This window comes from Sander lucioperca, chromosome 18 (assembly GCF_008315115.2).
Source record: "Sander lucioperca isolate FBNREF2018 chromosome 18, SLUC_FBN_1.2, whole genome shotgun sequence".
NCBI lineage: Eukaryota > Metazoa > Chordata > Actinopteri > Perciformes > Percidae > Sander > Sander lucioperca.
Window position 1 is genome coordinate 11,653,863 of NC_050190.1, and position 25,659 is coordinate 11,679,521.

Here is a 25,659-nt window from a genome sequence, read left to right on the forward strand (position 1 = left end):
TCTTTTGCCTCATGTGTCATTTACCTCCTCTTCTCTCCATTCTCTTGACAATTTTCCTTTTGTCTTTCTCAGACCCGACGTGGCTGTCCACCAACCTGGGCATCCTCACCTGTATTGAATGTTCTGGGATCCACAGGGAGCTTGGAGTCCACTACTCCAGGATCCAGTCCCTCACTCTGGACGTACTCAGCACCTCAGAGCTCTTGGTAAATCACTGTTGGCGTCCGTCTTCTTGCTGAATCACTTGACATCCACTGTTTTTGTCGCAGTCTGAGTCACTCCATTGTATTGATTTTTCCGTGCGAATCGCTGTGGGGATTTTTAGGTGGAATAAAACTAGAGGAGAAGACGGGTGGGAGTAGATAGAGCGAGGAAGAAGTCGAGACAGGAAGGAAGGAGAGTAGCATCACCCCAGGCTTCATTCTCCTCTTCTCTCTCCTCCCAAGACCTCTGGAAGTCTCCACACTCAGAATAACTGAGACTTTTTATGGCTTTCCTAATCACTGTTTGGTGTAGAGATTTACCGTCTGTGGGACGGTTGGGATTAAATGCTTCCAGTCATGATTGCTTTCCTTAGTGTTAAGACGCCAGTTTTGTTAGCCACAATTGGGCGTTGTGCAGTTTATAGGGCTCCACGCACACAGTACTGCCTCCTGAGGTGTGAGTTGAACAGGCAAAGATTTTTAAATTAATTTAAATGAATGCATGGTGGTGCAGATAATGGTCTAGAATAACTAGTTTTAATATGTGTGTGTCTATGTCTGTGTGTGTGTTCCACAGCTGGCCAAGAATGTGGGGAATGCAGGCTTTAATGAAATCATGGAGGCTTGTTTAAGTGCTGAAAATGTGGTGAAACCCAACCCAGCCAGTGACATGTAAGTCACCCCTCCAACATCTCTCCTCCACACTCTCCCCATCCCCTCCTCTCTCTCCCTGTACTCTAGCTCTCTCTCTTCTCACTTGTATCATATTACACTCTGCCACAGCCGATCAACAACTGTTGACACCATCACTGTGTCATATTGACACATCTTAACCAGCATTGTACTGTCATCAGGTTTCCTGAATGTGATTAATTGGTGCTTAAAATTAAACATTTTCTCCTACCTTTAGTAATGATTTATGTTTTAAAATGCATGCCTTTGTTCTTATGCCTGCAGGGAAATGGCATTTTTTCCTCAAACAAAAGAGTGCCTTTAATAGAGAGGTTTAACGTTGAGTAGTAGTATATGCACAATTGATATTGTCACCAAATTGGTAATATTTTCTCAGTTTGAAAAAAAATCCTGCTTTTTCTTGCAGTTTAAACCAAATTATGAAACTCAATCAAGCACTGAAATGTTAATCAGTTGATTACAAAAATCTAATTTAGTGTTTTTATGAACTAGTTATGACTAGTGGCTTTTGATTGGTTTTAATGCACAATCGCTCCCATTCACATAAAGACCATAAATGATACAGCCGTAACTGAGCAGCTGCCTCTTCACATTTCTAACCAGGCAGGCGAGGAAAGACTTCATCACAGCCAAATACACAGAGAAACGTTTCGCTAGGAAGAAGTGTCCTGATGCGCCGTCGCGGCTCCACACGTTGTGTGATGCAGTAAAGGCCCGGGACATCTTCTCGCTCATCCAGGTCTACGCTGAGGGAGTTGACCTCATGGAGCCTATACCTCTGGCCAACGGACACGTCAGTACACAAAATATTCAACCTGTGTATGATGTCTGAAACTGAGTCTGTCCTTCAATGGTGACTTTGAAACTTTACCCCAATTGTTTTTCCATCAGGAGTTTGACTTCTTACTCATCACAATCTGATGCATCCTTCTTGCTTTTTACCTCCATCCTCTACAAACACCTCACATTCCCAGGGGAATATGAAAACATGATGCATGTTTTATCTTTTTATTTCAGGAACAAGGGGAGACAGCCCTTCATCTCGCAGTCAGATTGGTGGATAGAACGTCTCTTCACATCGTCGACTTCCTCACGCAGAACAGGTAAACAAAGCCAGAAAACAACAGAGGACAAAACATTTTTTCAATTAATTTTGGTTATTTGTTACTTATAGAATGCAATGTGCTGGATGGAGTTTTAACTTTCCATCTGACTGTGCAGCAAACATTGAATGCACCATTAAAAGACACCACTGATTTATGTCTCTTAACACACCAAATTACACTCTAGACAGTCATTATTTATACTATTTTTGTTGGGGTTGGAAAAGAGAAACCAAGGATTTTATTCACATTTTTTTATACTCCTGTGTTGGTATTTAAAGTTTTCCTCCCTCTGTCTGTGTCCCTCGGAAGTTTGAATTTGGATAAGCAGACGGCCAAAGGCAGCACAGCACTGCACTACTGCTGCCTGACCGACAACAGCGAGTGTCTGAAACTGTTGCTGCGGGGGAAGGCCTCCATAGAGATCGGTAAGGAACCACACCAGCGAACAGCACAGCCGTGATGCATTCACTGACTCTTTCTTTCAGTAAAGAGAATCCTATAAACCATACACATATGAAAAAGGGCATAATGCGTATGTTCAATACTTTTTAGTACATTTGGCTATTAATGCTTATGCACTTTTACTTAAGTAAGATTTAAAGTGCAGGGCTTTTACTTGAAACCAAGCATTTTTACATTGCTGTAGTATTACTTTTACTTAGTAAGTACGAAGTTTAAATGATCTGCGTACTACTTTTACCACTGTCTCACACAAATGTTTTCTCTTGCTGCATCATCCTCTCTCTCACACACAGACACACACACACACACACACACACACACACACACACTAACACACACACCCCTCGGTCCAAGTCTTTCAGGTTTAGTTCCCAGAGGTGCGGGCTCTGCCAACAGACCATGGCAACTCTTTCTCACAATACTAATCTTTCTGCTCCACTGTGACATCAACAAAACAGCCAGATAATAGATACAGAGAGGAACCAGATAGTTGTTCAGTGTGGGAAACAGTCTAATTACACATTTCTCATGTCGCAGTAAAATGGGAGGAAAGAAAATGGGCTGTGTTTGTGCTCACGCGGCATGTGGATACACTAGTGATTATATGTTGTTGTTGTTTTCCCTGCTAGCTAATGAGGCCGGGGAGACACCGCTGGATATCGCCCGGAGGCTCAAACACCTACAGTGCGAAGAGCTGGTGAGCTTACTATGTTTAGACCTGGCTTATGCCTGCAAAAACATTGCTTCCTGAAACCATGAGCTGTCAGTCATTCATGTTTGCGGATTTGTTTGTGTATAGTTGAACCAAGCGTTGGCAGGGAAATTCAACGCCCACGTCCATGTTGAATATGAATGGTGCCTGCAGCATGAAGACTTGGATGAAAGTGACGAAGATCTGGATGAGAAGGTGAGAAACACGTTTGTAAGCAGGAGAAGAGTTAAAGTGCTACACCTAGGCAAAGGGCTCTTAGAGGATGATGAAACTTAAAACAACAACCTGGAGAGCCCTAAAATATTTCTGAATGAACATTTTCTATTCTTTTGTTACTAATAAAGAAATATTTTGTCTTCCAAAAATAAAAAAAGATGAATTAATTATTTCCTTTTGTTCTTTGAAATCCATGCATTGACATATAAAATATTCCCACCATGTTGTGTTTATGTGAGGATTTCTGCCTGAAGGTTCTGAACTTGTAGCACATTTTGTTCAAAGAATGCATTGCCTTTGCTGACCTTTTTGTTAAATATTTCAGTTAAACTAGAAATGTTTGTCAGTTTGCACTCCCGGAGAGGCTCAGTTGAGGGTAAGAAAGTACCATGTGTGTACTTTTTTTGAGTTAGGGTTGCTACCTTGAGCATTGATCATTCAGTATTTGCAGGGAAATTGAAGTGTATTTTGAGTTCACCTGAGCTCATAGCATTTGTTAGGGAGTGGATAGCTTTATGTGGAAAGTGTGTTAATAGGCAATCTTTTGGAATTTAATGTTGAAGTATTGCAGACAAAGTTGAATAATGTTGAAATTGGCTTAATTGGTTTTAGAATTATCTGAAGATAGTTACTGTAGTACTGGTAAACAGTTTCTTGAGTCTTCATTTTAAAAGACCAAATATCACATTTGAAAGTGGGCAAAATTCAAAAACAATATATGAAAACAAGCCTAAGAAGAAAAGACAGAAAATGGCAAAAGTCTGTGTGACTGTACACTGTACAAAGTAACAGTAGTCACATACAGTGAAATGATAGAAATCTGATAAATCACTTCTGACCCATTACATTCTCACATAATGTAACTTTTGGCCCACGCTGACCCTCTGACCTTTTGCTGCGCCTCCAGCCCAGCCCTCACCGCAGAGACGAGCGTCCGGTCAGCTGTTACACCCCGAGCAGTAACTCCCACATCCAGGCCAGTCTGGGCTCCGCGGGCCGCGACGCCATCGGCCTCGCCAAGGACAAGCAGCGTGCCTACATGCCCAACCTGGTCAACAACGAGACCTATGGCACCATCCTCAACACCAACTCGCCTCAGTCTGCCGCCACCTCTGCTCCACCCCTGCCCCCGAGAAACCTGGGTAAGCTCAGACACGGCAGCATCAGAACTTTAAGAATGGAAGGCAAGTGTAGATGGAAGCATTTGTAGGCAAAATGGAGTATCCTCATTTTATGAATATGTTAAAGTTTATATCAATGAATAGAGGAAAAAGATCCAGCTAAACCTGATAATCTTTCTGACCTGAGTCTGACCTATTTGTCCGCCTCAGGGAAGAGATATTTATAAAATATGCCCTGGAGGAACAACCTGGTTTAGATCTACAGTAAGTGATGGCCTAGTCTCATTTGGCCCTGGTTTCCAAAGCCTTTGTTTTAATTACTATGCAGGTCTTAGTGACTTTTTGACCTGTTTCAACACCACAGATGTCTCTGGGTACTGAAGCAGGGAAAAGTCACATTGGAGACGGATGGATGGGCAACTTTTGCAGAAAGTTGTTGACCTCTTTGCTATATGAAAAATTGCTATATGGCCTCGTGCATCCAAATGATCTCAAATCTAAAGGGCTACTTTTTATGTTGGAAATAAGTGTTTTGGGATACCAAATTCAATGTAATAAAAGATGACTTGATGAAAAGAAAATCTAAAACCTTTACTGATGAGTCGTTTTATGTGCTGCTAAAGAAAAACCTCATCATAGCTCTACAGGCTAACCAACTTGTGACACGTACACCACAGTCGGTCTTTAATAACATTAGTGGCCGTCTGGAGTGCTGCCAACGGAGCAGAGGAGAAACAACTAGCTGTATTGCCCACCTTGCCCCACCACAGCCCCGAGCCTCGGCATTCTGCACATTCCCTCTCCCCATTAACTGCCACTTTCAATTACACTCAAATAGACACAGCTTGACTTTTAAAGTGGACGCTGGTTCTGGCAAAGTGCAGTACACTCTCTCTGTGTCTCTTTTTTTCATCTTAATAACCCTTCTCTCTCTCCATCTCTCTGTCTCAGTCCAGTTATCCGGTCTTGCGGGGATTGGTCAGTCTTCAGCGTCCAGCAGCTGGAAGCCTGGTTCTTTAGACCTGGGTGGCCGACAGAGGTCATCCTCAGACCCCCCCAACATGCACCCTCCTGTTCCCCCCATAAGACTCACTTCAACCGGAGGTATGGACCCCAGTAGAGCCGTTCCTCCTTCTTAAACTAGACCATTGCTACAGTGAAGTCATATTAGTTTAAATAGTGTTTTAGATTCAAAGTAGTCTGTTTATGTCTGTGGAGCGTAGTTCAGTGTTTACTGAAAACGTTACTGTGAGGAGGCATCTAAATGTTTCATTTTCATATTGGGCTGGGAGAGAAAAAAAAAACCCATAAGAAAAAAAAGTAATATCATTTTGAAATCGATATATATGTTTTCGGATAAAATCCAGATGATATGATTAACGTGAAGCAAACAAAACTGAGGGGACTAGCAGCTTCAAAACCAGAGCTACAACTAATGATTGCTGTCATTATTGATAATTCGATTTGAACTAATTCAAGAGATGAATTAGTTGTGAATAAGTGATTAATCATTTATCATGCAAAAACCCAGTGTGATGATTTCTTTTTGGATGCCCAGGTCTTGGTCCTCCTGTGGCAAAGATGGAGGCCATGAGCATACAGTCCAAGTCGAGCCAGGGACCACCGGGGTCCAGAGCAGTGCCACCTAAATCCCCTGCAGGGTAAGGAGAAAAGGGAAGGGGTGAGGGGAGGGGGACATGTTTGCACATGGCTAACACAATTTTTCAAGGTGTCTGCAACTATAAATATAATGTTAACATGTTTAGAGTGTTTAATTCTGCAGTCAGTGCTCAGTGGCGCTTTTGCAGCTTAGCTACACAGGAAAACAATAGATACATATAATTTACAACACATACACAAGAACATCGTGCTTTACCCCAGGGTTGTGTATCTTGCTGTCGATTGCTTGTAATGTGGTGTTTTTTTCCTAAGAGGAATGAGCCGACATGGCTGCTGTTTAGCCGCTTCATTAGCTTCCAGGCAGTCGCCCTTTTGTCTTCCACAGGGCTGATCATGCTGTAATAAATCTGTGACAGAGCTGTTGAGAGTCTTGATGTGTGTACATTTTTATTTTGTTTTACAGCAATGATAAAAGCTTCAACAGACCTCTAAATCGAACTACATCTATTGAAAGACCCGGTGAGTATACAGATAAGAGAGGTAAAATATCAGTTTTGCTAGATCTGTTTCTGTCCAGTGTCCAGAAAGTTACATTCACATTGTTCTAGCATATGTCAGGTTCTGTTTCTTCTTTGGTTGTCGTTGTGATATAATTTCCTCTTCCTGTTCCAGCTAAGGAAGTGCCAAGATGCCCCCAGAACTCCATGGGTCAGTCGCTGCCTCCAGCCCCCACGCCGAGGAAGGCCTACCCAGTGAGTCCCCTATTCTTCCTGCTCATTATCATCCAGATATTGTTTATTTGTAAAGTGCTTAATCATTCATACCGTTGTACAGATCTTCTGGTTGCTGTTTTTCCAAGTCATGGTTTATTCCATTATTAGTGTTGTACAATCCCCTTCAGTGCCCTGCAGGTTGAACTATTGTCTCAGTGTTTCCAGTGTCCAGTGGAAAGAGCTTCTTCTCACTTTTTGTAGAGAAGCTTTTTAGCTCCCTTTGGGGTTTTTAAGGTGGAAGAATATTTACAGCTTTCTAGCCTGCAATTACAAATAACAATGACATTTATTTTAGTTTGTCAGTCAATGGAGAATCCTAGGATTAAAGCAACTTTTTCTTTTCATTTTGTGCCTTTGTCTCAGAGCCTGTGCTGCACCAGTTACATGTTATCACTGGATGAATCAGTGGTTTTCAAGGTCCTATATCCGCTCCTTCCAGCTTAACCATTAGTCCTTTGTACAATTTCAATCAAATTGAACTTTATTGTGCAAAGAGATTAATTCTTTTGGTCATAGGTGCAAAAACTACACAGAAGCAGTACAAAATACAAAAAGTAAAACAGTAGAGCCGAATCCTAAAGTCCATTTTATTTGTATAGCCCAAACCTACATGTAGAGTTACCTCCACGCTCTGAAAAATTGCGGTGTTATACTCATTGTGTTGACTAATGATGACCGAGGAGGAGTGCACTCAGTGGCAAGAAGTCACCTTATTTACAGAAGACCAAAAGTTTTCAGCCTTTATTAACCCCAAATCACAAATTTGCCTCTAAGGGCTTTGCAGTCCTTCGTCCTTAGAACCTCAATTCGTAAAAGGAAAAACTCCCCCAAACCTTTTAATGGGTTGGTTAAAAAAGAGGAACAAAACCAGAAGACTGTACACTGTCGTCCCAGGGAGCTTTGCCTTGTAATGTAATTGGACACAGTACAGGTCACTGACTTCATCTTCTCTGTGTAACTTGGCCTTAGTTCCCAATAATAATAATAAATAATAATAAAAAAAAACATCCAAATAGTTAACACACACACAAGATAGGAAAAAAGGCAACACAAGACAGAATGCTCTCTTCTGTGTGCTTTTTTTCTGCCTCTCAGAAGCAGAGGCCGAAGCGAGTGAAAGCCATCTACAACTGTGTAGCCGACAACCCAGACGAGCTGACCTTCTCTGAGGGCGAGGTGATCGTGGTGGATGGAGAGGAGGACCAGGAGTGGTGGGTCAGTATCTCTCATGCTGCAGGCTTCAGTGTTTCGGGGTGTGTTTTTGCATTTTGAATACTTGTTCTCAGATTAAAGCACAAAGCGCTCCCAGTCTAACTGTTGTCCCACTCTGGTCCCAGTTTTACCATATGGATGTCCGTGCACTTAGTAACCATGGTGGCTAAAGCAAAAAGCCATGACCTCATTCAGGCTGATATCCCCCCTCCTCCTTTTTTTCCGCCTGCTGCTGCTTCCTCTGTGGAGCCCCTTGTGTGAGCAGCGACCAGCTGCAACTTGTTTTCCTCTAAGCCACCTCTGCAGATATGACCGTATTTAGTCACTCTCTCTCTCTCTCTCTCTCTCTCTCTCTCTCTCTCTCTCTCTCTCTCTCTCTCTCTCTCTCGCTCTCTCTCTCTCTCTCTCTCTCTCTCTCTCTCTCTCTCTCTCTCTCTGTCCCTGCATGGACCCTTAAGTCCCCCAAGGTCCCGCCATGCTCCCTCTGTCATGTATTCAGCTTTTTTTATTTATTTTTTTTGTGTGTCTGAAATATCGAAATGAAAGCACAGTAACGATGGCAGCACGAAGAGGAGATGAAGTCAGCTGTAGTGAGTGCCACTGTGGTGCTTAGTTGGTCTCTTAGCTGGAAAACATTACTGTATTATATGACTCAAGCTACCAAGTTTCATTTTTCATTTCTGAGTATACATTTATTTCATAAGAGAAGTAAAAATAAATGATAGGATGTTTTGTTGTTTGTAACACGTTTTCAGTTTTCGAAATTGCTTATTATTCTGTATTTATTTCCTCAATGGCATGTTTCACTTTCAGCCTTGTTTTGTTGGAGCAGAAACATGTCCTAGCTTTTTATTTTCAGGTATAGAAGACGTTTAAAATGACTTAAATGGACATAATAAGTACTGTCTTCTTTTACGACCAAGGTAATAAATGGTAATGTTGGAATGTCATTTTAAATATTATTTAGATGTTAATTGTGTTTTAGCCTCTCATAGTCCACTATGTGTGCTCCATTAGATGGTGGTTAGTAACGATAGATATTGGCACTGATCTCCTAATGCACTTCAACTTTAAGTTTATATAGCAGTTCTCAGATTTGTTTTTAAACTATAGATTACAAATTAGATTCAAATATTTATTTTATTTTTTCCCACACATACAGCTTTCATATACGTTAATTTCGGACTAACTCAACGGAACCTTTTTCTGTATGTTGTAATATCTTGACTTCCACTACGTAGACATTTTACACAACTGTACCCTTTATTACAAGGAACGACTCTACACATAATTTTTAGTGTACATATTCACTGAGAAAAGGCAGATCTGTCTTGGGATTTTAACAATCGATATTGAATCTTTCAATGGCGATTCATTGGAAAACCCAGCCCTAGTATTTAGTGGTGTTTTAGTCTTGTGTATGTGCTCTAGATAACTTATTTTGTTGACTTAAACCCAACATGGCTACAAATAGCTGCCTTTTATCATCCTCTGACGTCGCCTCTGTCTTCCCTCGTCACAGCTGGGCCACATTGAAGGCGAACCGATGAGAAGGGGAGCCTTCCCGGTGACGTTTGTACACTTCATTGCTGACTGAAACATTCCTCTCTGGGTCTCAAGAAGCGTCGCAGGATGCAGCGCCCCTCCTTCACCCGTCTGTCCAGCCAGCTGGCAAAAACATCCACCATCGTCCCAGTGTTTGTTGTCGACATCATCATCTTCATCATCTGCAAGCTTCTTAGAGTGTCACTGCTGGATAAACCCCCCTCGGCTGCAACTTAGTATGGCTGTCGTCAGGGCAACCATAGCAGAAAGTCTGGGTGTCACTCCTTTGCGAGGCATCATGGGACTGTATGTGGTTTTAATGCTTGCTGTTAATGTTTCTGACGAAGACTCTTTAAGATTTAAAAACAATGATTGTAGTGAATGACCTCTCGCAATAAATGCACTTTGCTTGTCTTTATCCCTGTTACAACATAAGACGACATGCAACGTAATGAAGGTTAATATGTACAGTATTCATTTCATCAATTTTCTGTTCAGCTGCATTGTACAGATAGTACTGAGAAGACTACAGCAATGTATTTTAACTTACTAACGTCTTTAAATGTGAAAATAGTCAACATGCTTACATTCCACCTCTGTGCATGAGCGGTTTTAAATGCCTATCTTTGTGACCATTCAACTCTGTAGTAAGCCTCCAGTGTGGAGGTTTTCTCATGGTGCTAAATTAACCTGGAATATGCTAGAAGCTGCACCTGAGGGATCGCTTCCCTGTCCCCATTTTAAAGACGGACTGGCATTGAAAGGGGGTGAAAATAATTTAAAAATAGCCTCTAACTCATCACACCTGCGAGAAACCACTTTCTCCCAGGTGTGTGGAGTGATGGAGCACTGTTTCATCGTAGAGGATAATATTCAACAGCAACACTCCAGTTCTTCCTCCTGTACTGCTTTAGGTTGAATGCTGACACTGACACGGAGCTGCAGCAGCCAGTAATTACCTTTTATGCCGAGTCTGACACCTCGGGCTGTCTTCACCTGTCATCTGCCTTATTAGAGGAACAGGAAGGGTTTGTGTGTTTGTGTGTCTCGTCTGCACAGAATAAGCTGAGAATGAAAGAATATTGAAGTAAGAGGACATAAAAAAGAGAACATGGGAATGTGATGAAAAGCAGGAGTTGGCTCTCTGACTTTTGTTGCTTCCCCTTGCCTTTGAGAGCACTCAAGACTCTTTGCTGATTATTTTTTGTGTTCACAAATGAGCTGAATTTAGTCTCCATCTTTGACACTATACAGAGAAAGAAATAGACTTCCTCCAGCTTAAGCCTCCTGTATCTGTACACCTTTGGGGTCCCATAATGTAGAAAGATGAGTTTATCAATAGTGTTATGAAATATAAATACATGTAGTAATTAACTTCATTTTGGTTGCAGAGCAACTTTCTCTCTGTTCATAATGTTGATATTTAGGCATTTAACCTGAAACCAGAGCCTTCCATGGATTTGTTGACAAGAAGAGAAGTGCATTGTAGCTGATACTCTCTTCATGTTTAATGAACTCACTAAAAACAGGAAGATTTAATAATCTATTCATGTAAATAGATTTGATTTCGTTGATATTTATATGTAAAGAAAAGTTAACCCTGGGCAGTAAATGTCTGTGTGCTGTGGTAACGAGCAGTTACAGATACAACCTCAGCTGGACCTGTGTGTGTGTGTGTGCTGAACACACAAATACACACACAACTAGGAAAATAAACTCAATTCATTCTCATTAACTGTCTGTGGATCACTGCATCGACTCTTAACTCTATTGTGCAAGTAAATGGGAAAATGAAACTGGAATAATAAAATATGAACAAACAAGGCTTTGCTCTGTTTCTTAATGAAGATCCATTCGTGTAAACAATTCCCACTTTTACTCAATTATTATTGCTGACACCAAATCCTGTTTGGGGATATTTCAGTCTCAAAAAAATGGTTTAAGGTAATGACCTGCATTTAAAAAACATGACACCATTTGACTGGTGTGATTCTTATCAAACTAAGTCAGATGATGTATCAAGAGCTCCCTCTGATGGGGAATATTTCAGCATGTTGCGTCCAAGCACATTTAAAAACATACAAAGACACAATCAAAAGTCAAGATAACACTAAAAGAAAAAGCATAAATTACACTTCAAAAACAAAACAAAAGCCTTTATTCTACCAGATCAAATTCTTTAATTTCCTTAATGTCGCACATTTTCAACCCAATCTTAACAGGTCAGTGCTGAAAAGGAGGACAGAATAAGGAGGAATGGGCTATTATTATGTACACTGAAGTCAAGTAAGTACCACGACTGTAAACACGCTTTTTCCTCCGAAATCTTTCATATGCTTCTAACAGCCTAACAGTTAGGATTTATGTGGTTTCAGTAAGTCTAATGTATTTAATGCATTTTTATCCACTGCATAAAAACAAAGAATTAAAAAAAATGAAAACACATCAAAGCTTTTGGTACCAAGAAACTTTAAAACAAGATACAATAAAAGTCAAAACTGTCATTAAAAATGAGTATATCCCACAAGTAAAAAAAAAAAAAGAGTAAGACTTCACACACACAGTTAGATTTTAGCTTTGTATAATGTACCTTTGAGTCAAAAAAGTGACTGCTATGCCAATACTGTTTGTTTCAGCATACACAACAAAACACACAAAAGGAGATCTAAAGTTAAAAAGAGATCTGAGTGGTTTCCACATGAAGAGAAACAAAATGCATGTTGTAAAATGTTTGTACCGGGTATTTTCTCCTCTGAAGAATGTTTCCCATATTGACACAGCTGGGTAGAGATATTATGTACCATTTTCTACCATCACTTACATTAATTATGAATCATTTACATTGTTCACTTATTCCAATGCTTTAAAAAAAAATGCAACAATTTACTTTTTTTCTAAATGTTTCTTTTTTGCTCTTGACTTTATGTGAACAGTCAATGGAACACATGAGGTAAAGGAAACAAATTCAAAGGAAATGATTCAGACAAATTCACAGACTTGTCTCAACTGGAGAATGATAGTCGGGTGATAGTACGTACCACAAACTGAGCTTGATATTTTCCTACAAACTAACATGGAAAACATACAGGATGTGTCCTCCAGGTGTATCTCTCTTAAAGAAAACAGAGTAAAGTTGGACAAAAGGGAAATGATTTAAATTTTTTGGGAATCTTCTGATTTACTGTTGCTGGTTTTGTCGTTTGTTTCATTTCTCATCTAGACAGATCTCAGCTCCCGTCCTGCTCTCAGGACTTGTCTGATGTCAGAGCGCAGTCAAAGGAAGCCGACAGCACCTTGCAGATGGACTGAGCCTGCTCCTGTTCAGAGAGATGATAGATAACATAACACACAGGGGAAATACCTCAAATCCAGAAAACATTTAATCTTATACTTTTGTCACACTCACCGAGCTGCTGCACTGGTACACCCAGATGCTGCACTCCTCTTGCTTTGCATCGGTGGTTTTGAGAGCCAGGAGGTTCTTCCCTGCACCCAGGCCATCATCGTAACACAGCATACGCACTATCAGGTACAGAGGGTGCCGGTGCAGCACATCCTGGACCAAAAGGTACAATTAAAAGCACTTTAGCATACATTTCTTCATTTGTATTACCTGGTTAAGAAAGATAACCATCATCAATCAATGTGGCTTCAGAGGTAAATCTCCGTTAATAATGTAAACAAATATTTGAGTCAGCAGCTCTGTGCAGAACCAGGTCCAAAATATAAATTGATGCTAAATTCATAACCATGCTGTTTGATGACCCAGCAATACTGCACAGTCTAATCATAAGCATTCAATGTGAAGTACAGTGTATAAACTTTTTCTTTTCTTTTTTAATTTTGGATAGGACAGCAACAGGAAAGTGGGAGAGGGAGGGGACGACACGCAGCCCAACCCAACCAGGTGAGCCACCAGGGCGCCCCAGTATATGAACTTTTCTATTGCTTTTCTACTCACACACTGGTCCAGCGACGCCACTTTGACTCCGTACTTTGACACTCCCAGAATCATCTCTTCGTCTCCCGGCACGAAGGGTAGCTTTCCATCTTGCTGTGAAAAGGAGCAGAATATTTATAGCAACTTCATAAATGAATGGTGTGATATTAACGGCTGTAAGCCTACTTGAGGGGTGTCCCTCCAGCGTCTTACCTGAGTGGCATCAATGTAGTTGATGAGGTCCAGAGGCTCCTGGAGGGTCTTGCTCATGTCAAACTGTAACTTCTCAATGGCTCCCACATACTTTACACGGAACTCAGCACATGTTTCAGACGTGCTGTTACCTATGGAGGGCATCAAAAAAATCAATCAGAAAAGAAAAAAGTAGTGAAAACTTTTAACTTCCATGACTAGTTGACTGACCTGAGCTCTTGGTGGAATCTGTATCGAGGCTGGCGACGGTACTGGATCTGGAGAGTCCTCCCAAACTGGAGTCGACAGACTACATGGAGTCAGTAATGAGAGGGTATTGGCTCAACATGGAGAAAGTGGCTCTGTTAACATTTGTGTGTGTGTGTGTGTGTGTGTGTGTGTTGCTGTACTTTGCTTTTGGTGCTGATCTCACTGCTTTGCGAGCTGCTGCTGCTGTGGCGCTTTTTGACTTTCCGGAACATCCTTCACCATGACGACTGCATCCAGACATCCAGCCTCACCTAACCTGAATCATCAACGACTGCATTGTTAAACAGTCCACAAGTGGCCTTATCAAGTCTCAATAGAGATGATGAATAATTGAATGTAGTCTAAATTCTGAATAATGGATAAATGAGAGTGTGTACCTATGGCTACATAATAATCTTGTAGCTACCCTTTGCATGGTTCAATTTTTACTGTCACAGCTGCACAGCTATTCATATTGTAGGGGTGTTAAGCTTTAAGTTAGTTAGTTCATCTTTATTAATTCAGAAAGCCTCATTATGATCTAGGTCTCTGCAAGAGAAACCTGAGAACAAGACAAAATAGTAATCACACACACACACACACACACACACACACACACACACACACACACACACACACACACACACACAGAAATCCTAATTAAAATGAACACAAAGATGCTTTAAAATATCAGCAACTTAGTTGGAAAGGCCCTCAAAAGAAAAATGTGAATCCAATAGCTAATTGTAAGAAGACCATTTATGTACCTCTCCATTCAACAGGAAGGCTGTGTTAAGAGAACGTTAGCTGTTAAATACGGTGGCACATCATAACAATAATATGCTAATAAAACACTGTAATACATACTACCTTAGTGGTTAGCTTCTCATGAAGGGGCACCAGTTAAATTGGAAACCACAAATTTGTTACACCTGCTACTGTAACAATATATCCTTCCTCCATCAGAGCAAAATGTTACTCTAGGGTTTTGTGATGGAGTCGGAGGGTGTATCGCTTACTCTATATAGTCTATATATGGTGCATCCGTACCGGGGTGAGGTTGGGGGGGGGGGCAGAAAACCCCCCCAAGACTCAAATTATACACCAGACACCAAAATCAACAGGTTACCTTTGTGAGGAACGCATAATTTATCTTGCTAACTAACCTAACGCTACATGCTCAGTAGAAGACATGATATTGCTCATCATTTGCTATATTATATTGTACGTGCGAAAAGAAAAGAAAATGTCTGGATAAAACTCATCCTACTCCACCTTAAATGTCCCCCACCGCATTTATTTTCACACTGAAGTTGAAAAGCTTTCACATGGAGGTTTGTTAAACGCCCTAGAGGAATCTAGAGCCAGCTACATAAGACCTGTTTGAACAGTCTAAATGTGCCGTTGGAGTTAAATTTCTTCAAAGAACTGTTACCTTCAGTTTGACTCTTTAGCTTCCCTTCGAGTTTCACACAGCCTACACCCAACACCACTTAAAGGGGACGCGACGAACAACTACTCCAAAAACTACTCTAAAGTTGAGTATTGAGCCGAGAGGCCTGTGGATAATATATATTGTTAAGTGTGTACAAAGCTTTAGCCTACAGAAAAGTGTTTTTGTATATGTATGATTACCGTGCCACTTGTAACATTTTAGCCATTTTAATAATGTAAATCCGTTACGGCAAAAACTGGCCCACGGCTGTCTCGGAACTTTGTGTGTCGACGCTTTTGATTTCGCGTCGGCTGTATTTTGACACACAACCGGAAGTGTGACGTCACAAGAGGGCCGTCGCTCCCTCTCTCATTTAACAAACAGTGCAGTTTACAGTATGACCGGCTTTATTTGTTCTATTTTTATATTTACCTGCAAAATTTGACACATATGGCGACAAAACGCAAAGTAGAGGTGATTGTCCCCGCAGAGGAGAGTGACCAGCTCCTAATTCGTCCACTGTAAGTTAATTTGTTCCATTTTTATATGATTTTTTTATGAATTAAGGTTTTGAGTGACTGCCTGTAACCAAAATGTAATCTTAAACGCTATTTTGTTTATGTAACTATAGGGGTGCTGGTCAGGAGGTTGGGAGGTCATGCATCATCCTGGAGTTCAAAGGAAGGAAAATTATGGTACATCTTAACTAAAGTATTTAGTTGTGACTGCATGCTGCTGTGTGACTTCAGACAGACATGTATATATCACTCTAGATTAAAATGTCTCACAATATTCCATAACCCAATAACACATTTATATTATAGAACAGCAATAACTTAAGCCTGTAATTCTGTGTTCTTAGTCTGTGCAGGCTCTCATATGCAGCCTGTTGTTATTATTGTATATGTTTTAATCATTCTATTGTTGTTTTATTGAGTCATGTGTTCATTTGGTGTACCCAGGACTCCCTGGAAAACAGTACTGCTACCAAGTTCATTATCCGGGGTGAAATAAATACAGTAATATTTGTGTTTTGCAGCTAGACTGTGGTATCCACCCTGGCTTGGAGGGAATGGATGCTCTCCCCTACATAGACTTGATTGACCCAGCTGAGATAGACCTGCTGCTCATCAGCCAGTGAGTTTTCCTTCCTCTCTTTTATGCGTTGAACTGTCTATATTTTTTAATAGTAGTATAGATGCTCAACCATACATGTATTGGTAATTTCCTAACTAAGGCATGTTCTGTTTGAATTCTATTTTGATTATATTCTAAAACATAACTAAGGATATGTCATTTGATGTTAATGTATGTATCCTCTCACCAGTTTCCACTTGGATCACTGTGGAGCTCTGCCCTGGTTTCTCCAGAAAACCAGCTTTAAAGGCAGGACCTTCATGACCCATGCCACGAAGGCCATCTACCGCTGGCTACTGTCAGATTACGTCAAAGTCAGGTAGGAGCAGGAGCAGTCGTCATTATGGCATTCTTGCAAGTTAATAATACCTACAATAATTTTGTTGTTGATTTATCGCAGCAACATTTCTGCAGATGACATGCTGTACACGGAGACTGACCTGGAGGAGAGCATGGATAAGATTGAGACCATCAACTTCCACGAGGTCAAGGAGGTGGCTGGAATCAAGTTCTGGTGCTACCACGCTGGGCATGTGCTGGGAGCTGCCATGTTCATGATCGAGATAGCTGGAGTCAAGGTAACTACTCCTGTTTTTTGTTTCAGAGATTCCTGTTGATGCACAGAAGCTAAGTTGACTTAACAAGACCATTCTCGGTCTGTTTTTCCCCTCCGAAGCTGCTGTACACAGGAGACTTCTCCCGACAGGAAGACAGGCATCTGATGGCAGCAGAGATCCCCAGTGTCAAACCTGACATCTTAATCATAGTATGCCGCATATTAATTAACATCAAACACTATTTTTAATTAATCTTTAGGTGATCACAACGTGGTGAAGTTATATTTTCTGCAGGAGTCCACCTACGGCACCCACATCCATGAGAAGAGGGAGGAGCGTGAGGCTCGGTTCTGTAACACAGTCCATGACATTGTCAACAGAGAAGGCCGCTGTTTAATCCCTGTGTTCGCCTTGGGGAGGGCCCAGGAACTGCTGCTCATCCTGGGTGAGAAGTCAAGTGTGACTCCCTGGTTTGGATTATGCCTCTAAATAGGCAAATGTACAACATTGGTAGCCTCTACGCTATAATTTATGACCCTTTATCATGAGATGCTCAATATCTGCATTGTATTGTATTTTTTTTTAAGTTAGTTTTGTCTGTTGCATCTGAGTCTGTAAAATTGTGTTTCATGTTCTCCTGTAGATGAGTACTGGCAGAACCACCCGGAGCTCCATGACATCCCCATCTACTATGCATCGTCCCTGGCCAAGAAGTGCATGGCTGTGTACCAGACCTACGTCAACGCAATGAACGACAAGATCCGCAAGGCCATCAATATCAACAACCCTTTTGTCTTCAAGCATATCAGCAACCTCAAGGTAGAGAGTTCCACAGATACAGACTGTTACATCTTTTGGCTGCTGCTGCTGAATATCTATAACTGTGGTGTTTTTTTTCAGAGCATGGATCATTTTGATGACATCGGTCCCAGTGTGGTGATGGCGTCTCCAGGTATGATGCAGAGCGGGCTCTCCAGAGAGCTCTTTGAGAGCTGGTGCACTGATAAGAGGAACGGGGTCATCATCGCTGGATACTGTGTAGAGGGCACACTGGCTAAGGTCAGACAGGATGGTAGACGGTTTTTCTCGAATAAATAATAGACAGCTTCTTGGTGAAAAAGCGCCATCATTTCCAACATTTTTTGGCCAACTTAACTCAAGTGAGATTTGTATGCTTACAGCAACTTACTGTGATGTGTTGTGTGCCCTCTGCAGCACATTATGTCTGAGCCGGAGGAGATCACCACCATGTCAGGACAGAAGCTGCAGCTGAAAATGTCAGTGGACTACATCTCTTTTTCTGCCCACACTGACTACCAGCAAACCAGCGAGTTCATCAGGGCCCTCAAACCACCACATGTGGTAGGAGGTGGGGGGGGGGGAACATTGATTGATTTGTTTTGTCTGTACCCTTCAGTTATATCAGTTGTAAAGAAAAACCTTTGACTCTTCTGTCTGCTTGTTATCGTCAGATCCTGGTCCACGGGGAGCAGAATGAGATGGCCCGTCTGAAGGCTGCGCTGATCAGGGAGTACGAGGATAATGACCAGGTTCACATCGAAGTCCACAACCCTCGCAACACAGAAGCTGTCACCCTCAACTTCAGGGGAGAGAAACTGGCCAAGGTCAGTAAACTGCCTGTCTGTCTCTGTCCTTCTTTCTTCTCTCTGAGACCTTTTTATTTGATTTTTATGGTCACAAAGGCTCCTTCTGGCTTAAAAATGAAATGCAAAGTCATGATTGTTGCATGTATTACTTGACACTGCTGATGTTGTTATACATGTTAAACTAGAATGAGGTAACTGAACATTGCTCGTCCTCTCAGGTGATGGGCTCTCTGGCTGATAAGAAGAGTGTTCAGGGCCAGAGGGTGTCAGGCATACTGGTGAAAAAGAACTTCAACTACCACATCCTCAATCCCTCTGACCTTTCTAGTAAGTCTCTGTTTAGTTCACCAAAACGATCGCACCTGCAGGCTGCAGGATAGAACCACATGTGCATTGGTAGTTACAGCCCCAGTAGATTCAGTTCATTGGCTACAATAAATTTGAGAATCTGAGTCGGTTTTCAGTCAGTGACTCTGGGAATCAAGACAAAAAAAGAGTAATCTTCAACATGTTGGTTCCAGTTTTTTTATAATGAGGAAATGTACAGATCTTAAAAAGGACATACTGCCTTTTCGTTTTTGCCCTTAGTTGTGCATACTGCTGCCTCATTTAATATTTGACAAGGCATCATGAAGTGACGTAATGTGTGTGATGTGTTTGTAGCATACACAGAGCTGGCCATGAGCACAGTGAAACAGACCCAGGCCATCCCCTTCACTGGACCTTATTCACTGCTCGTCTGCCATCTGAGGAACCTCACCGGTTAGACCGCTATTTTTGCGCATGTGCAAACTTCAAAATAAATTCTTGTTTTTGGTCCATTCTTGCAGAACAGAGCTGTTTACACTTTCACTGATTGTGAGTTTAGACCATAATGACTGTGGCAGTCTTTTTTTCTCCTGTGTCAGGTGACGTGGAAGAGCTGGATGGAACCGAGAAGAACACTTTGAAGATTTTTAAAAATATCATTCTGATCTATGAGGCCGGCATGGTTCTGCTGGAGGTGAGCGGTCAGGCCAGTTCAACAAGGTGTGGTCCTGCTTAGTCTGATGCAGGATAGCAAGACTATTCTCTCTTCTCATTTACCCAATATCTCCTGTTTCAGTGGCTAGCCAACCCTCTCAATGACATGTATGCCGACGCTGTCACCACTGTAGTGCTGGAAGTCCAGTCAAACCCAAAGGCTCAGAAAGGTCAGTCTGGCAATCAGCTGTGTATGTTGTTTATCTGGATCTTTAGTTTTAAATGCTTTGTGGACTGTAGGAAGCATACAATATATTCCTCATGTTTTATTTGCCCAACTACAAAAAAAGCTTAACACATTTTGTCTTATTGTCAGGAACTTTGTTTTTATGAATTCTTTTTTAATGTGATTCATGATTAACAGCCATGGAGACCCAGAGTGCCGTTATGGACATGGACATCTTCCAAACCCGACTAGGAGTCATGTTGCAGTGAGTGACACACAATCCTCTAACTTGTTTATAACATTGGAATCACTGTGTTTGAAAGGTGTGGTAGAAGTTTACCGTGGAAGAAACCCCTTGTTCTCTTAAAAATCACAGAGTCACCAGTGCAATGAATCAAATCTTTATCACGTGCTGCACGGGGAGAAGACGAACATGTTCTTCCCCTCTTCTCCCAAGCATCTCCCTTATATACAAAGTAGGAACTCACAGAAGAGACAAATAGTCCCTGTGTCAGACAGGAGACCCTTTGAGCCATGCATATTACAATTGAGTTATTTCTAGAATTGTAGAAATCCTTTGTTGTGTAAAGAACAGACGCCGTCCTGGTGAGAAAACAAACCCTTTGTTCTTCTGTCTTAACTAAAATCCCTCAGACTAATGTAATAATCTTTCATCTAAAATATTTATTTCTCACATCCCCCCCTTTTGACACAATAGTTTAGAAAATCACTTAACATTATTTTATAAATAAATAAAAAAACGTATAATTATTGATTGGCCAACAATAAAATAACAGGAACAACATAAAACCAAAACAAAATTAACTACACCACCTTTTCATCTGTTGCTATCCTTACTTGGCTCAAATGGTATTTAAAAAATACAGTAGTGTTGATTTTCCTTAAACTATCTACCTATACACACAAAATAAGACAAAAATGGTCATAAGTGAAAAGTAGGTACACAAATATGAAATTGTACTAAAAGAAAAATAAACAAAACATAATAAAATACATGAATGATCATAGCACATCAAGGATTTGAATTCAACAATTCCAACCTGATGGTGAAAAGTTTTCCTGCAGAGTATCCCATTTCCATTTCCACAGGTTATGTTAGGTAAGTTATTGCTGAAGGATGCATCACTGGGAAAAACTTTGCACTGAGATGCATGGATCCATATATTTCTCTCAGCTTCCCGGACAGCAGTAGGAGTTGTTAACAGCACCTGGTATGGTCCTGTCCAACGAGGCTGATGCCAATGTTTTCTCCGGGAATTCCTTGATTACAACCCAGTGTCCAGGCTGGATGCTGTGGAGTTGTGCTCAGGTAGAGTCAGGAAGGACTGCTTTCACCTTAGGGAAGATAATCTTCGGAGCATAGTTAAGTGCACAACAGTATCTTAACATGTCATCATCCATCTCTGTCAAAGGTAACCTGTTTTGAGGAAGAGGGGTGTTACTCATCCGCATAGGACGCCCAGTGAGTATCTCATATGGGGAGAGTCCAGTCGTCTTATGTGGGCGGCCTCTCATGTACATTAATGCAAGAGGTAAAACTTCAAACCAAGACAGTTTTATTTCAGCCATTAGTTTTGTTAGTTGTTTTTTTCAGGGTTTGGTAAGCACTTTCCACTGCACCTCCGCTAGCTGGGTGATAAGTACAGTGTGTTTTTAGGTTTATCTGAAGACTCTCTGAAAGGTTTAATGTACTTTACTTTCATTATTAGTATATAAATTGCTTCTCTCTCTGTCTTTAGGGACATGTTTGGTGAGGAATGTGTGGATTTCAGTGACAGTAAAAACATCTCTTTGACAATCGATGGGAAGACTGTTCACATCTGCTTGGAAACGAGGGTGAGAAGTTTGGCACCAAGGAACAGGACAATGATGTGGTGTAGGATTGTTGTTTTATATCTCTCTCACTGACTTCCTCTCCCCCGATCAGTCGGTGTGCTACGAGGATGAATGCACAGAGGACGACTCCCTGAGAGAGATGGTGGAGCTGGCAGTGCAGCGCCTCTATGACGCCCTCAACCCGGTCATCTGAGAGCGGAGATGGGACTGCAGATGTGTTCATAACCAGTTAGACTTAACCTGTAAACTGACTTCTGAGGGTTTCTTAAGCTAAGTCATCACGGATATATAAAACAAAAACTACAAGTTCTGTGCTAAAAAGTTAACAAGCGGCTTGTATTTGTGTGGTTAAAAACTGGGTAGCGTATTCCCATGAATCAGAGTAACATGTCTGAAGTCAATATTTCTACACTACCAGGATTTATAGGTTTTTAGCTTGTTTTATTCCAACTACATATCACAAAAAAACAGCACAATGCAAATGATTGATCCATGATTGATCTATCTATAGATCAAAATCATTACGCAGTTGCCCTGTCTGGTGTGGTGTAATTGGAACACCTCAATAACCAATCCCAGTCCTACCATGTGAATACAATTTGGAAAGACCAGATTGGCCTTCTACTAATTAACTGAAGGTTAAGGAGATTGTATGACCTGTGAGCTACCATGTAAGAAAAGGGAAATAAACTGTGTAGATAGGATTTTTTTTCGTAGATTTTAGTGTTGTTTTTTTATTGTACAAGCACTTTCAAATATATTTAATAAGTTTACTGTATTTTTGTAGATGCATTGTAGGTTTTGTTTGACCAGAGTTTGTTACTAATGTGCACTGATATGACAGACTTGTTGACTTTTAACTGTGACGTGAACTGTGAATTTCTAAATGCACTAAATGTTTGTGTTCATTATATAATGTTTAAAACAAACTTTTAAGAAACTTTGTGTTTTGTATCATTGGTTTACTTTGGTTATTTCATCAGTTTGTGTCAGGAATGTTTTTTAAACTAGAAAATGCATTCCATGCAGAAAATGCTTGTGAATGCTGAAAAGCTAAATTGCTAAAGCTAAACTGGATTGCTGGCATAATGGTGTAAGAAGAAGGTGAATTAGTGAGAATAGTTGGAAAAGTGGGAATGGTTTTAATTAGTATGAATTTCATTGATATTTTGAATAATACTAAAATGTATTAAACAAAAGTGGAATATGTTTTTTTTAAAGAAAGAACATGGTATAGAATGTAAAAAAAGTTATAGTATAGTATATTGAAAAAAAGTGATTAAAAAAACTCATGGTATAGTATGTTGAAAAAAGCCATAAAGAAGTCATAGTATGGTATGTTGAAAAAAGTCAAATTATAGTATGTCGACAACATGATAATAAATCATAGTATAGTATGTCAAATAAAGTGAGAAAAAGTCATAGTAAAGTATGTCGAAAAAAGTGAGAAAAAAAGTCATAGTATGTCGAAAAAGGGATAAAATAGTCATAGTATAGTTTGTGGAAAAAAGTGATAAAAAAGTCATAGTATAGTATGTTGAAGAAAATTATAGTATAGTATGTCGGGGAAAAAAAAACATAAAAAGTCATAGTATAGTATATGGAAAAAATGTATAGTATAGAATGACAAAAAAGTCATAAAAAGCATAAAAAAGTCATAGTACAGTATGTTGGAAAAAAAGTGATAAAGTCATGGTATAGTATGTTGAAAAAAGCCATTAAAAAGTCATAGTATGGTATGTTGAAAAAAGTGATTAAAAAAAGTCATAGTATAGGATGTTGGTTAAAGTGATAAAGTCATTAAAGTATGTTGAAAGAAGTCGAACTATAGTATGTCTAAAAAAGTCATAGTATAGTACAGTGGTGTAGTGGTCCCTGGAGAAGTGGGTATACTCTCAGTGTTCACCTTTTTTTTCTTTTTTCTTTCTTTTTTTTTTTTAAAGTAGTCCAGAAAAAAGCCCTGTTTTAGAAACAGCGACATGTAAGACTATGATTTAGTTTACCCAAAAATCTGTCATTTCTACTTGCTCACTATTATAAAATGATCATGACTTGATTAGGAGCAGTTTGTAGTTACTACTGGTCACAAGCAGCCTGGATGAATGTAAAATGTATTTATCATGAGGCAAACATGGTGTTATCTCTTCTCCTCTAAATGTGCAGTCATATTGCCACTGGCAATTTGCCAGTAGTTTAAAATAATGATTCATTTGGAAACCACCTTAAAACTTACCTCAGAATTATGTCTTCCATCAACTGGGGTGGCACACCGCCGCTTGTGTTATTTCTTCATCTGTTGTTTGGTCTGCTGCCGTTATCGTAGTCAAGTGGCACCGGCACCTGAGGTTTTTTTTTGTTTTTTTTCACTGGCACCTGAGGTATTAGCGATATTTTCCTCGGCATGACCCGCCCTACTCTGCCTCTGATTGGCTCACCAGTCCTCATGCCTAAAGTTAACCAATCTAATCAGTGAAAGCAGCGAGTACCAGCCAATTAGAGGCAGAGGAGGGTGGGTCATGGCTTCACTATCCTTGAGGAAAAAATGGGCAAAAGCACAGATATTACTGAATGGTGCGCATCAGGGGGGATTTAGAAGTGGGTATACGCAATGCTGACTGAAAAATAAGTAGGTATACGCCGTATACCAGCGTATACCCTGGACTACACCACTGGTATAGTATGTCGAAAAGTCAGTACAGTATGTCGAAAAAAGTCGTAGTATAGCATGTTGAAAAAAAGTCATAGAATAGTATGTCGAAAAAAGTGATATTATAGTTTGTTGAAAAAAGTGATAAAAAGTCATAGTATACTATGTTGAAAAGGGATAAAGTAGTCATAGCATAGTTTGTTGAAAAGGTGATTAAAAAAAGTCATAGTATAGTATGTCAAAAAAGGGATAAAGTAGTTATAGCATAGTTTGTCGAAGAAGTGATAAAAAAAGTTATAGTATGTTGAAAAAAGCGTGAAAAAAAGTCAAAGTATAGTATGTCGAAAATAAGTGATAATAGTGTCACAGTAATTGACCAGAAATGTCATAGTATAGTACGTCGGAAAAAGTCATAGTATAGTTTGTTGAAAAAAGTGATTAAAAAAAGTCAAAGTACAGTATGTCGAAAAAGTCATAGTATAGTATATCGAAAATAAGGGATAATAGTGTCAATAGTAATTGACCAAAAAAGTCGTAGTATAGTATGTCGAAAAAGTGACAAAATGTCATAGTATGTCGAAAAACGTCATAGCATAGTATATTGAAAAACGTGATGAAAAGTCGTTTTTATCACTTTTTTGACTTTTTTAGTACTTTTTTCGACATACTATACTGTGACTTTTTGGACATGCTATGCTATGACTTTTTATCACTTTTTTAATATATTATACTATGACCTTTTCTCAACATACCACTACATACTGTTATAGTATGTTGTAAAAAAGTTATAAAAAGTCATAGTGTACTATGTCCAAAAAAGTCACAGTATAGCACAGGAGCACCACAGGGTACAGTGCTCGCTCCTTTTCTCTTCACCCTGTATACAGCAGACTTCAGGCACAACACAAGCAGCTGTCACATGCAGCAGTTCTCTGATGATACTGCCATTGTTGGGAGGCTATCAGATGAGAATGATCAGGAATACCGGGTGGTCGTCTGGGACTTTGTCAGCTGGTGTGAGTCAAACCACCTTCACATCAACGCCAGCAAGACAAAAGAGATGGTGGTTGACTTTCGCAGGAGGCCGCCTGGTACTACACCGGGAACATCTAGGGTGTCGACATCGAGATGGTGGAGAGACATACAAATACCTGGGTGTTCACCTAAACAATAAATTGGACTGGTC

General features: G+C 40.3%; 3 protein-coding genes across 8 annotated transcripts in view; 2 read left to right on the forward strand and 1 right to left on the reverse strand.

The window, feature by feature from the left end:
• asap2a (ArfGAP with SH3 domain, ankyrin repeat and PH domain 2a) overlaps positions 1 to 11,486 on the forward strand; it is a 60,225-nt gene extending 48,739 nt beyond the window's left edge. For all 3 annotated transcript variants that reach the window (XM_035994527.1, XM_031278646.2, XM_035994528.1), the window contains 14 exons: positions 73 to 206; positions 781 to 875; positions 1,500 to 1,689; positions 1,914 to 1,999; positions 2,312 to 2,427; positions 3,094 to 3,161; positions 3,264 to 3,371; positions 4,300 to 4,534; positions 5,465 to 5,617; positions 6,072 to 6,174; positions 6,597 to 6,652; positions 6,806 to 6,885; positions 8,002 to 8,121; positions 9,641 to 11,486. In XM_035994527.1, coding sequence (XP_035850420.1) covers positions 73 to 206; positions 781 to 875; positions 1,500 to 1,689; positions 1,914 to 1,999; positions 2,312 to 2,427; positions 3,094 to 3,161; positions 3,264 to 3,371; positions 4,300 to 4,534; positions 5,465 to 5,617; positions 6,072 to 6,174; positions 6,597 to 6,652; positions 6,806 to 6,885; positions 8,002 to 8,121; positions 9,641 to 9,715 — 1,619 coding nt within the window. In that variant the 3' untranslated portion in view covers positions 9,716 to 11,486. The remainder of the gene's footprint in view (positions 1 to 72; positions 207 to 780; positions 876 to 1,499; positions 1,690 to 1,913; positions 2,000 to 2,311; positions 2,428 to 3,093; positions 3,162 to 3,263; positions 3,372 to 4,299; positions 4,535 to 5,464; positions 5,618 to 6,071; positions 6,175 to 6,596; positions 6,653 to 6,805; positions 6,886 to 8,001; positions 8,122 to 9,640) is intronic.
• A 311-nt stretch (positions 11,487 to 11,797) lies between these two features.
• Positions 11,798 to 15,704, reverse strand: itgb1bp1 (integrin beta 1 binding protein 1). Of its 4 annotated transcripts, none has more exons than XM_031278653.2 (7): positions 15,480 to 15,704; positions 14,206 to 14,321; positions 14,027 to 14,105; positions 13,817 to 13,947; positions 13,625 to 13,717; positions 13,070 to 13,219; positions 11,798 to 12,974 (listed from the first exon to the last, which is right to left on the reverse strand). In XM_031278653.2, exons 2-7 carry the CDS (start codon positions 14,275 to 14,277, stop codon positions 12,909 to 12,911), a joined length of 591 nt encoding a protein of 196 aa, XP_031134513.1. In that variant the 5' UTR covers positions 14,278 to 14,321; positions 15,480 to 15,704; the 3' UTR covers positions 11,798 to 12,908. The 4 variants fall into 4 exon arrangements, with proteins under 4 accessions (XP_031134513.1, XP_031134508.1, XP_031134509.1 ...); XM_031278648.2 differs by having other exon boundaries at positions 11,798 to 12,980; XM_031278649.2 differs by having other exon boundaries at positions 11,798 to 12,980; positions 15,424 to 15,704.
• Positions 15,705 to 15,826: 122 nt separating this feature from the next.
• On the forward strand, positions 15,827 to 22,766 carry LOC116035533 (cleavage and polyadenylation specificity factor subunit 3). The gene is made up of 18 exons (XM_031278647.1): positions 15,827 to 16,000; positions 16,111 to 16,174; positions 16,519 to 16,616; positions 16,807 to 16,935; positions 17,017 to 17,194; positions 17,293 to 17,382; positions 17,468 to 17,618; positions 17,817 to 17,992; positions 18,074 to 18,232; positions 18,389 to 18,535; positions 18,646 to 18,798; positions 18,999 to 19,107; positions 19,444 to 19,542; positions 19,689 to 19,783; positions 19,886 to 19,973; positions 20,168 to 20,234; positions 21,730 to 21,826; positions 21,918 to 22,766. Exons 1-18 carry the CDS (start codon positions 15,930 to 15,932, stop codon positions 22,017 to 22,019), a joined length of 2,073 nt encoding a protein of 690 aa, XP_031134507.1. The 5' UTR covers positions 15,827 to 15,929; the 3' UTR covers positions 22,020 to 22,766.
• The last annotated feature ends 2,893 nt before the right edge of the window (positions 22,767 to 25,659 follow it).

Coding starts and splice junctions, on each gene's coding strand:
- itgb1bp1 (XM_031278648.2), bottom strand. CDS start 14,277: ATGTTCCGGAAAGTCAAAAAGCGCCACAGCAGCAGCAGCTCGCAAAGC. Junction 13,718..13,816: donor ACTACATTGATGCCACTCAG/GTAAGACGCTGG, acceptor TCCTTTTCACAG/CAAGATGGAAAGCTACCCTT. Junction 13,220..13,624: donor TGGCGTCGCTGGACCAGTGT/GTGAGTAGAAAA, acceptor CTTTTGGTCCAG/GATGTGCTGCACCGGCACCC.
- LOC116035533 (XM_031278647.1), top strand. CDS start 15,930: ATGGCGACAAAACGCAAAGTAGAGGTGATTGTCCCCGCAGAGGAGAGT. Junction 17,993..18,073: donor AGCATATCAGCAACCTCAAG/GTAGAGAGTTCC, acceptor GTTTTTTTTCAG/AGCATGGATCATTTTGATGA. Junction 19,543..19,688: donor CCATCTGAGGAACCTCACCG/GTTAGACCGCTA, acceptor CTCCTGTGTCAG/GTGACGTGGAAGAGCTGGAT.